Source organism: Anolis carolinensis, chromosome 3 (assembly GCF_035594765.1).
Source record: "Anolis carolinensis isolate JA03-04 chromosome 3, rAnoCar3.1.pri, whole genome shotgun sequence".
Classification (NCBI taxonomy): domain Eukaryota; kingdom Metazoa; phylum Chordata; class Lepidosauria; order Squamata; family Dactyloidae; genus Anolis; species Anolis carolinensis.
This window is the reverse complement of record NC_085843.1, coordinates 215,189,445-215,202,046: the sequence shown is the minus strand read 5'-3', so window position 1 is coordinate 215,202,046 and position 12,602 is coordinate 215,189,445. Positions and strand designations below refer to the sequence as shown.

At 40.6% G+C, this 12,602-nt stretch overlaps 1 protein-coding gene across 1 annotated transcript; it reads right to left on the bottom strand.

Annotated features, from left to right (window-relative positions):
- Positions 1–2,442: 2,442 nt before the first annotated feature.
- Positions 2,443–11,963, bottom strand: dnajc9 (DnaJ heat shock protein family (Hsp40) member C9). Its single transcript, XM_003226436.4, has 5 exons — positions 11,686–11,963; positions 8,596–8,736; positions 5,294–5,548; positions 3,853–3,939; positions 2,443–2,892 (listed from the first exon to the last, which is right to left on the bottom strand). The coding sequence occupies exons 1-5, from the start codon at positions 11,863–11,865 to the stop codon at positions 2,773–2,775; spliced, it is 783 nt and encodes a 260-aa protein (XP_003226484.2). The 5' UTR covers positions 11,866–11,963; the 3' UTR covers positions 2,443–2,772.
- Positions 11,964–12,602: the final 639 nt, after the last annotated feature.

Below are 12,602 nucleotides of genomic sequence, written 5' to 3'. Positions count from 1 at the left end.
TTCAAGTACAGAAACTGGAAAAAAGTATTAGCATGGGGCTGAGGCACAACAGAACCAGCTTTGCAAAACTTTCCCAGATTCTTGTGTAAACCTGGACTTATTTTGCAGCTTCTCTCTTTGTTAGCAAACATCATAAGCTACAACCTAAAACAACTATGGTAATACACATGTATCATTTCCCCAGTAATTACTGAAAAATCTTAATTTGCTTGTAAGAAATATATGGAAGAGAGGTTTCAAAGCTGCACCAAGCCATCACAAATTCAGTTTTTGTTACAGGGTTTAATGATGGTATGCTGTACTTGTTCGGAGACTGTTGTGTTGAGATACTATTTTTGCATACATGTTTAATACGTATGATACAAGGTATTTACTTATAGTCTTGTTTAGTATGAATTCAATAGTTTGAGATCTTTACCTTTTGTTTCTGTTAAGAAGACAACACAAGGTACTCTCTGGAAGAAACAGCATTCTTGCCAAACCCTTCCCCTGGGTACAGCTGGCCTTAAGCCCTGGCATACAATATTGCATCTAAATGGAACACCACCAGAAATGTAAGGCTCCATTTGACTAATTGCAAAGTCTTTAAAAACAAAATTACAATGAGTAAAAGCTGGGAGCTTCCTCTATACTTGCAGGCATTTAAACATTTTCCTTCACAGGAGGAACTAATAATAATAAATAATGATACTAATAATCATCATCATGTGTTGTTGAAGGCTTTCATGACTTGAATCACTGGGTTGCTGTGAGTTTTCCGGGCTGTGTGACAATGTTCCAGAAGCATTCTCTCCTGATGTTTGCCCACATCTATGGCAGGCATCCTCAGAGGTGGTGAAATCTGTTGGAAACGAGGCAAGTGGGGTTTATATATCTGTAATGTTCAGAGTGGGAGAAAGAACGCTTTTCTGTTTGAGGCAAGTGTGAATGTTGCAATTGCCCCCCTTGATTAACATTGAATAGTAAAAAAAAAGAAGCACAATTAAAACCTTGGTAGACTATGCAAACAGAGTTGTCAGAGTGGTTAGCATTTCTGTGTTCTTACACAGGATCTGCGAACCCCACCTCCTCCAAGGTGAACTGAACCACCTAAACTGGGCTGTACAGACCAATGGATGGTCCACCACAGCCATCAGAAGAGCTGCAAGGCCAAGAACAAGCCATGAGAGTAAAGACAAAGATCCACCCAGAGGAAAAGTATTCTTACCATATATCAAGGGAACCACTGATCGCAAAGGGAAACTGATGAAGAAACACAACCTACAAACTACAGACCCACTTGGAAAATCCAACAAATGCTACATTCAGGGATCCTCTCACCTCTGCAGGAGTCTATCCTATATCATGCAGCTGTGGACAAGTCTACATAGGGACTACCAAACGCAGCATTGCCCAAACACGAATCGAACATGAAAGGCACTGTAAACTAACTCAACCAAAGAAGTCAGCCATAGCAGAGCACTTGATGAACCAACCTGGACACAGCATATTATTTGAGAACACAGAAATGCTAGACCACTCTGACAACCACTATGTCAGACTACACAGAGAAGCCACTGAAATTCACAAGCATGTGGACAATTTCAACAAAAATGAGGATACCCTGAAAATGAACAAAATCTGCCTACCAGTATTTTTAAAAACCTCTAAAATCAGAATAGTACATAAAGAACAACACTCAGAAAAAAGGAGAATTTCAGACAGGAAATAATCGGGGCCAGTCAACACCTCCCAACAAAGGATTCCCCCAGGCAGGAAGCAGCCAGGCTTTGAAGCTGCAAGGCTATTCAATGCTAATCAAGGTAGCCAATTGCAACATTCACACTTGCCTCAAGCAGATAGGAGTTTTTTCTCCCACCCTGGATATTCCACAGATTTATAAACCCCACTTGTCTAGTTTCCAACAGACCCCACACCCTCTGAGGATGCCTGCCATAGATGTGAGTGAAACGTTAGGAGGAATGCTTCTGGAACATGGCCATACAGCCTGGAAAACTCACAGCAACCTAATCATCATCATTATCATCACCATCATTATGGCCAGGTTTCCTGCAGCAGAGTGATGTAGGGAAAAATCTCTGCAGAACCTCTCTTTCTCAGACCTTGAAAAAAGAATACACCTTTAAGATTTTTATGAAGCTGTCAATTAACTGCTCTTAATCAGCTTTAATCAAATTGAAGCGACTAATCTCTGTGAAGATGTATCCCTCTCCATCTGATACCAGTTTAAAAGGCTTTTATGAATGATAAATGATAGATGTATACATATCTCGGTTTCCAAGCAGACATGTCTCTTGCTACACTTCAATAAGACATTCGTAAAAAGATTTCATCTCATGTGCCTCCACTTAGGAAACCTCTCTTTACAAAGCTCTTAGGCTTAAGACTGACTTCTGGTTTTGATGCACGTGTTTCAGGAATAAGTAAGCACCTCTAACAGCCTTTTGCATCATCTATTCGGAAACATGTTTATTAATTTTACAAAAAAACCTCTCTAAAAATTCAGCTGACAATATACCTTAGCAAGTGATTAAACACACTCTTGACATAAACAATATTGCTTTATATAATACAAACAGCGAAGACTTTTTAGATTTTCGGACTTTTGAATTGGGAGTTTGGAAGGATTTTACGAAAAGTCTCATTGCAATTTGAGGAACTTAATAACTACTTTGATTTTATATCTCCACCTGTTTCTGGATATATATTATCCAACAGTAAAGCTGCAAATAATACATTTTTCTTCTCAAAAAAGAGCCCTGTTTACACCAGTCACTTCATTCCTTTCTTGGGTGCTGCTTTTTTCCCTCCATTTTTGGATTTGCTTCCATACTTTGCTTCCATCTGAGCCAAGAAGTCATCCATTTCCTTTTTTCGATTTTCATTTCTGCTCTGTTAAATGGACCAAGTGTAAGCTGGTTAAATAAATGCATAAATATTTCACAGGCTTCTCTTACAGGGGACAAGACAGTTTATCAAGGTAACTCAGAAGGCAAGATACATACAAACATATCAATATTTTCAGTGAACAGTGTTTAGAGAACCAATAAATCATGCAGTTGGGAGAATGAAGACTGTACGAGGCAAAATGTGAATGAGAAGACAATGCTATTTTTTCTATGCACTGCTGCAGATAAAATATATACTTGGCTGTTAACTACCATGAAGTGATCAGAAGCAGATCAATGGTTTGACTGCGTACTGTCATTCCCCTAAACACACAAAACTCAGGGTGGTTTTGAGGATGCCTGCCATAGATGTGGATGAAACGTCAGGAGAGAATACTTCTAGAACATGGCCATACAGTCCAGAATACATACAACAACCCTGTGATCCTGGCCATGAAAGCCTTCGACAACACACAAAACTCACCTTCCCACAGTCCAGTTCATACCCCATCACCATTTGCAATAAAATACAATGTAAAGTTGTGTGTGCTAAATATTATCTGCAAAACTGTGGGATCTTCAGCCAATTTGAAAATATCCCTCCAGGGTTCTTCAGAGTCTGCCTTTGGACTTCCATTATTAGTAATGATTTGGGATTGTCTCTGTCCAACTGTGTTCATCCCAGCAAGATGGTCACACATCTGGGCATCCTCTGGGTAACGTCTCTGTAGACGGCCAATTCTCTCACGCCAGAAGCGACTTGCTGTATGTTCTCAAGTTGCTTCTGACACAATTTTAAAAAATAGTTATCAATAAATTAAGTGGCACTGGTCCACTCTTTTTAGCTGGCAGGATGTGCTGACCTTTGAACATTAATGTTACACATTACAATTAACTTTTGAAAGGCTAAAATTATACTTGAATGAAAGGCAATGCTATATGACTTTTGCATCTTTCTTCTTACTTGAATGAGTGCTTTCAAGTCGTCATCTCCTTCACCAAGACCTAGCTCTTCTCTGGATTTTTCTGCTTCTTTAGCTTCCTTCTCAGCCTGAAATAGTAACACAGTTGTTAATATTCTGATTAAATAATCTATCACAGATACCAACAGTAGATGTCCCAGAATAAAGACCAATATTGTTTGCTGACTTCCTATCAATTTTAGTTTTCATTAATCAGTGATTGCAGATTCAGTGAGATACATTTAAAGAGATTGTTTAACTATAGCAAGTCATAGCAAAACGATAGCAATAGGAGACTCCTATTGTGGCGCAATGGGTTAAACCAGGCATGGGCAAACTTCAACCCTCAGGTGTTTTGGACTTCAACTCCCACAATTCCTAACAGCCTACTGGCTGTTAGGAGTTGTGGGAGTTGAAGTCCAAAACACCCGGAGGGCCGAAGTTTTCCCATGCCTGGGTTAAACACTTGTGCCGGAAGGACTGTTGACCTAAAGGTTGGCAGTTCGAATCCAGGGAGCAGGGTGAGCTCCTGTCTGTCAGCTCCAGCTTCCCATGCAGGGACATGAGAGAAGCCTCCCACAGGATGGTAAAAAACAACAACATCCGGGCGTTTCCTGGGCAGCATCCTTGCAGACGGCCAATTCTCTCAAACCAGAAGTGACTTGCTGTTTCTCAAGTCGCTCCTGACACGGAAAAAAGCACAAAAGCATAGGAATTTTAATTCAGTCTGAAGTCTAGTTCAAACCCCAAAAGATACATTTAAAAACAATGGGCATAAAATCTGAAACAGAAATTTTCAGAAAGTGTACAACTTCAATGGGTTTAGCTGCTAATTTTGAGGGAAACCATGTGGATTGTCCCAAAATTTATCATCAAAATAGGCCAGAATTCTACTTTCTATTTTGGAAAAAAAAAGCATATTATGATGTTAAAACAAACAGCAGAGGAATACCCTCCAAAACAGATAATTCACCCTTTTGTTAGGAAAAGATGGTCCAATAAAGTAATGGAGTTGCAAAAACATCCGTGTTGGGGCTGCACTTCGTGCTAAGTGTGTACACCTTAAACAGAACAATAAAATATCTGGAATTACAGTAGAGTCTCACTTATCCAACGTAAATGGGCCGGCAAAACGGTGGATAAGCAAATATGATGGATAATAAGGAGAGATTAAGGAAAAGCCTATTAAACATCAAATTAGGTTATGATTTTACAAATTAAGCACCAAAACATCATGTTATACAACAAATTTGACAGAAAAAGTAGTTCAATACACAGTAATGCTATGTAGTAATTACTGTAATTATGAATTTAACACCAAAATATCACGATGTATTGAGAACATTGACTACAAAAATGCGTTGGATAATCCAGAACGTTGGATAAGTGAGACTCTACTGTATATGTAATTTCGGGCATTATACATTTTGCCACTAAACATACCCTCCTTTTTCTTGCAGCCATCTTCTGCTTGGACTCCTTTACAAAGGCTTTATATACTGGAAGCTCTCCTGAGTCAATGGCAAGCTGTATAATTTTTCTTATTCTAGGCTCGTCTGCATACTCCACGCAGAGCACAGATTCCATAATTTTGTCCATATTGCCTTTAAAGTCCTCATATGCGGCTTTAATGTCATCCAGTTCTTCTTCGGAATCTTTGTACTTCTTTTCAAAGTCTTCTATATCTTTTACAGATATCTATTGGATTTAAAAGGGAGTTTTATTCCAATGTTTTCTCCAAGCTGAGGTTTCTTATACATGTAGACATGTATTTTCCAATTATACTTCATATTTATTTAAACAGCTTACCATCTCTACCATTTTAATTCAACTCTACTAAACCATTATGAAAGACATAAAAATGCAAAGTTAAAAGGCAACACAGAAATGACCAAAACTGACACATTTCCTAATCTGGTAAGATGGAAGTTCTTGAGATGGATGCAATGCATTTATGAGGTAGAGGTTGTTTACCTGTAACCATGTTTCTCCGAGCGGTCACCTGTGAAATTCGCACATATGGGCCTGGTTGTGTAGGCGCAGGCAATACCATATGTGTGTATTTCACAGTTGGCCACGCTGGAGAACTGTCATTTTCTGATAATCATGGGCCTTTGCTATCTGCTGGGGTTTGGATCCAGGTTCCCCTGTGAATACCCAAGTCCCTTTATATATAATAACATAGTAAAATGGTGCTCCTTGTATAAGATAGCAAAATCAAGTTTACATTTTGGAAAATTTTGTGTGAATATTTTCAACCACGGGTGGTTGAATCCATGGATGCAGAAACTGTGGGCACAGAGGGCTGACTGTACAGTATCATAAAGCAGAATTCAACAATAATATAGTCAAACTGTGCTTATATAAAATTACAAAACCAAGAATTGCTTTTGGGAATTGGGGAGCAGGGATATTTTCAAGCAATGAATGGCTGAATCTGTGGATACGGAGGGCTGACTGCATATATACTGTCTCCAGAAAAAAACATAATGGAATTTATTTTATGTAAGTGCATTTAAACAAGTTTCATCAGGGAGCGAAAGTACTGAAAGTACTTTTAAGTGCGAGAAAACACAAGCATGGGATTTACATTTTCTGAAACAGAGGCTTTGTTAAACTGCTGCAGGAAAAAAGCCACATCACGTGCCTGTGTAAGATTTACAGTGGAGTTGGTATAGCAGATTTTTGGGGGATTGGTTCAGTTGAACTCTGCCAGGAAAATATCAAGAACCAAAGATTTGGTTAGATGGCTACTATCTTGGGGTTAAACCCTTGTGCTGGCTGAACTGCTGACCTGAACTGACCTGAACTGCTAACTAATGTTGGAGAGTGGTCCCTGGTCAAAGTGGTCCCTGGTCAAAGTAGTCCCTGTTCAAGTGGTAAAAAAAAAAGGTTGAGAACCATTTTTTTATCGTGTCAGAAGCGACTTGAGAACATGCTGCAAATAGCTTCTGGTGCGAGAGAATTGGCTATCTACAGAGATGCTGAATCCATGAGATGGGGTGAGCTCCCATCTGTCATCTCTAGCGTGCGGGGACATGAGAGAAGCCTCCCAGCAGGATGGTAACACATCGGGGCATCCCCTGGGCAACATCTCTGTAGCTGGCCAATTCTCTCACACCAGAAGCTACTTGCAGTATGTTCTCAAGTCGCTTCTGACACAATTAAAAAAAAAACCCTTGGGGTTGTGTGATTCCAGTTCAGTGGTTCCCAACCTTTTTTTGACCACTTGAACAGGGGCCACTTTGACCCAGGACCACTCTCCAACATTAGTATCAAAATGGTTACGAATCAGTTTTTGGTCAACTTTAGGTTTGGTTTGGTTATTTGGGGTGCCGATTCAGAAAATTGCATTGGATAGCCCACATCAGCTCTAGTTTCTGATACAGAACATATGCCATCCAGTGGTCACCATTTGCTTGCCCACAGAAAATCATTTAATAATCTAGAGCTGATGTGGTCTATCCAATGCAACGGTCAGCTCTGCGGAGAGGAGCAGAAAATAAAATGAATAAATAAATAAAGAAAAAGGAAGGAGATTCGCAAACCGGATTTTTGTCTCGTGGCCCACAGGTTGAGAACCGCTACACTTAAAAGACTATGCCAAGTGTATAGCAAATAGGAAGATTATCATGTTTGTTTTTTTTCTTTTTGTTGAAAATTGAATGCATAAGAATAGCCAAACAGCAAAGAAGCTACAGTATAGGGTGAGCACATTGTCAATTTGAAAACACTGGCCTGAATTCTGCTGCTAACTCTAACTGGAACATATCCATTGAATTAATGAGACTTATTTATGTGTTGACTTATCATTTTAAAATTCAACATTAAGGAAAATTGATCGGGAGAAAATAATCCTACAACTGTTGTACTAAAATACAGTAACACTGGATTTATGCTATGTAAAACTATAATTATTTGCATGTATACATTTCAAAAGAATAGAGCTCAGTGATCCTTAAGAGATGAAAAAATATACAGAATTGGATTATATGTAAAAATAATACTATATTCCAAGTCAAATTTAGAATTATTAATTTTAAAAAGAGAAGACAGAGTTAGTATAACAATTGGAAGTAACATCTCACTTACATTTATTTAACCTAGGGCCCTTCCACACAGCCATATAACCCAGAATATTAAGGCAGAAAATCTCACAATATCTGCTTTGAACTGGGTTATCTGAGTTCACACTGCCATATAACCCAGTTCAAAGCAGATGTGAGATTTTATACAGCTGTGAGGAAGGGGCCTCAGTGTTATACCAGCAGCCTTTAGTGTTTCAATGTATTCTATTTCAATCTTTCATCTTGTGTTAGTTGTACAAACATCTATACGTGTCACTCGCTGATTCTGTAAAATTTATATGTTATATAATCATAATTTTAAAATGGGGGGGAGGGGAGTAAATACTGGGCCGGGCTGTGGCGCAGGCTGGTTATCAGCCAGCTGCAACAAATCACTCTGACCAAGAGGTCATGAGTTCGAGGCCAGCCCATGCCTGCGTCTGTTTCTGTTCTATGTGTATGGCATTGAATGTTTGCCTTATATGTGTAATGTGATCCGCCCTGAGTCCCCTTCGGGGTGAGAAGGGCGGAATATAAATGCTGTAAATAAATAAATAAATACGGCACTACATTTCCTGGACTGACTGGCTAAAATCGTAGAAAAAGTGTTGTTTCTGTCACTCCAAGAATGGCCCAAGGACTCTTTGTCTTGATCCTACAAAACCAAGAGCAACCTACTTTTTTAAAGAGCAGCCTCCAATACTCTTCCCAATTGTGTTCCTGGGTGAACACGCTCGACTCCTCATCCACAATCCCTTGCTCATCGTACAAAGCCCGCTGCTCCTTGTCGCTCAACACAGCATATACTTTGCCCAAGATCTGAGTGGAGAAAAGACAATAAGGTACTTCAACAATACAGCAAGGAACAACCGTTCCACCCCAATCCCTGACAGCCAACTCTCTACTTTATATTTAAGCAGGCTATTTTTCCTCCTCTCTGTATTTTAGTCTTGATTGAGACCCAAAGCGACTCCCAATCTTAAATACAAGTCATCAGCATCATTCCCTCAAATAGCCAACGCAAGCAGGTGAACTAATCTGTTTGGAAAGAAAATGGGACTATTTGAAATAAGGCTGCTTTATCTATGTAACTTGGGAAGCTAAAGTTTACCAATCCAAATAATGTGTGGCACTTCAAGTCCCCAAATAACATCGACCTGGAGAAGGTTCCCAACTTTAAAATATAAGTGGCTTTAACTTTTTGTTTTAACCTTTCAATTTTGATGTTCATGTGTGGTAGGTTTTACATTGTATTGTTTTTAGTATTGTAAGCTCTTTTGAATCTCATTGAAGAGAGGGCAAAACGACATGATGATGATGATGATAATGCGGGTTATGGGCTTCACCCTAAATTTTACCTCAGTATGTTGCAGTTTTGGCCCCCTGATGGCACAGCGGGTTAAACCGCTGAGCTGCTGAACTTGCTGACCAAAAGGTTGGCAGTTCGAATCCGGGGGGCGGGATGAGCTCCCGCTGTCAGGCCCAGCTTCTGCCAATCTAGCAGTCTGATAACATACAAATGTGAGTAGATCAATAGGTACCGCTTTGGAAGGAAGGTAATGGTGCTCCATGCTGTCATGCCAGCCACATGACCTTGGAGGTGTCTACGAACAACGCCGGCTCTTTGGCTTAGAAATGGAGATGAGCACCAACCCCCGAGTCGGACACAACTAGACTTAATATCAGGGGGAAACCTTTACCTATGTTGCAGTTTGCATTGTGGGGGTGTTTTGATAGTTATTTGATTTATATCCTCTCTCTTTAACCTTGTATCATTTCTCAAAAGAGTTCAGAGTCTGTACCCCATCTTTCAGTCTCCAAATTTCTAACATTACAAAGACTAAGACAGTGAAGACTGGGTTGCTGAGAGTTTTCTAGGCTATATGGCCATGTTCCAGAAGCATTCTCTCCTGACATTTTGACCACACCTATAGGGTTTATATATATGTGGAATGCTCAGGATGGGAGAAAGAACTCTTGTCTATTTGAGGCAAGTGTGAATGTTGCAATTGGCCAGCTTGATTAGCACTGAATGGCCTTGCAGCTTCAAAGCATGACTGCTTCCTGCCTGGGAGAACAGTGAACTTTTTCACTGTTCACACTTCACTCTTTTATTTGCAGTGTATTTGTTCACCTTCCCTTTTTAACTTGCCTGACCTTTTTCCTTTGAATGCCTAAATTCTCAATTGACGTTTTATATTACTGCAATTTGATGACTAAAAGTAAGGGTCTATTGAATCAGTCAAATTAATACAGTTTGACACAACTTACCATGATTCCCTATAGCAATCTATATGATTCCCTATAGAGAATCATGGGATATGTAGTTTTACAAGACCTTTATCCTTCTTATTACAGTACTATTATCACATTATTATTATTAATAATAATTATTGTTATTATTATTATTATTAGCAACACAACAAGATGAGTCCACAGCATACATTCTGCTGGCTGTTGAATTTGACCACACGTCTGACACTTTCCAAGTGGAAGATGGAGTCGGTTAAATTGCCTCTGTGTCTGTCTCTATATTCATATGGGATTGAATGTTTGCCTTGTATGTGTACATTGTGATCCGCCCTGAGTCCTCTTTGAGGTGAGAAGTGCGGAATATAAATAATGTAAATAAATAAAATAAATATATCTGTGGAAGGTCCAAGGTGGGAGAAAGAACTCTTGTCTGTTGGAGGCCAGTGCGAATGTTGTAATTAATCACCATGATTAGCATTAATGGCCTTGCCAGCTTCATGGCCTGGCTTCTTCCTGCCTGGGGGAATCCTTGGTTTGGAGGTGTTAGCTGCTCCTGTGATAATAATATTATCACATTATCATCATCATTATAATATCACTTTGGGGCTGAGAGAGTATGGCTCACCTTAAGCCACCCAGTGGGTTTCCAGGGCTGAGTATGGATTCGAAATAAAGTCTCCATCATCTTGACAAATGCTTATTATTACTGTACTATTATCACATTATTATTATTATTATTATTGAGAGGGACGTGATTTTAAAAAGGGAATTTTCAGAGATACTTCCAATGACTATAAGTTCCATATGGATTAACGGAGTACTTTTTGCGTCTTTGCCCCTTCAATTATCACCACCATATCACTTCGGGGCTGAGAGAGTATGACTCACCCTAGGCCACCCAGTGGGTTTCCAGGGCTGGGTAAAGATTGGAAATATATTCTCCAGCATCTAGACTAATGTTTATTATTACTGTACTATTATCACATTATTATCATCATCACCGTATCGCTTCAGAGCTGAGAGAGTATGGCACACCCTAGGCCGCCCAGTGGGCTTCCAGAACTGGGCATGGATTGAAAATAAAGTCTCCTGTATCTGGACTAATATTTATTATTACTGTACTATTATCACATTATTATCATCATTACCATATCAGCTTGAGGCTGAGAGAGTATGACTCAGCCTAGGCCACCCAGTGGGTTTCCAGAACTGGGTATGGATTGGAAATAAAGTCTCCAGCATCTGGACTAATATTTATTATTACTGTACTATTATCATCATCATTATCATATCAGCTTGGGGCTGAGAGAGTATGACTCACCCTAGGTCACCCAGTGGGTTTCCAGGGCTGAGTCTATGATTGGAAGTAGTAGAGGAATGCATTGCTGTATTGTATTATTATGAAGTTTTAGAGCAGAGCATGGCTCAGAACTGGCCCCTGCCCTCCTTGAGGCCTCAGGAAGAGACTACATTGGAGGGCTTCAGCCCGCCCAGAAGCTGCTGCCCGGCCTTTACCTGGAAGCGCTGCGTGGCGCTCTCCTTCTGGTCGGGCAGAGCGCGGTCGGGATGCACCTGGAGGGAGGCCTTGCGGTAGCCGCGCCGGATCTCTTCGCCCGACGCCTCCCGCCCGACGCCCAGCACCTGGTAGAGGTCTTCGGCGTCGAAGGCCTCCCGGCACTGCTCCAGCAGCCCCATCGCCCTGCCTGCCGCGCTCCCGGCCGGAGACGCCTATCAAGCCAGCGCGCCTCGACGCGGGAAAAAAAACCCGCGCAAGATAAACGCCACGCCCCCTTTCCCCGCCAGTCACGCCCCTTCCTACTTTACGATCGTGCTGTCGCAAAACAACACAGGGGCGTAACAAAATGGCAGCCAGTTCCCAGTATCATCAGATTCCCACAGGCTCAGTCATGATTAGCATGATTGATTCGCATTAGATTTTGTTTATGGTTTCCTCCTTTCTGTTGAACTTGTCCACATGCTGCCAAGGAAGCGGAAATGGTCAACATTTTCTAATGTTACGCCATTAAGCTGTATTCACCATGGGGCAAAAACACATCCCTGTTTGACACCTGATCCCACCTTCAATGGGTCACTTTGGGAGCAATTGGCAAGATGGATTAGCATTGAGTAGCCTTGCAACTGAAAAGTCCATCAGTGTGTTTGCCTGGAGGCATCCTTTGTTTGGGAAGTGTTGCCTGGCACTGCTGGAGTTCCCCTGTTGAGTGGTGTCTTGATTCTGGTGTTTTTTAAAAATATAGTAGAGTCCCGCTTATCCAACATTCTGGATTATCCAACGCAGTCTGCCTCCCGCCCAGATCCACAGCTGTTTCTCTAGGCAGCAAGGACTGAACTTTTTATGCATTTAATTTTCGACAATGTTGCTACTGTAAGTTCATTTTATGCAATTCTATCTTTATTTGTAGTCAATTTGT

Excerpts from the sequence above, each read along its gene's own strand:
- dnajc9 (XM_003226436.4), bottom strand. The coding sequence starts at position 11,865 with ATGGGGCTGCTGGAGCAGTGCCGGGAGGCCTTCGACGCCGAAGACCTC. Across the intron at positions 5,549-8,595 it reads GGAGGCTGCTCTTTAAAAAA|ATATCTGTAAAAGATATAGA; the intron begins GTAGGTTGCTCT and ends TAAATCCAATAG. Across the intron at positions 2,893-3,852 it reads ACTTGAAAGCACTCATTCAA|AGCAGAAATGAAAATCGAAA; the intron begins GTAAGAAGAAAG and ends TCCATTTAACAG.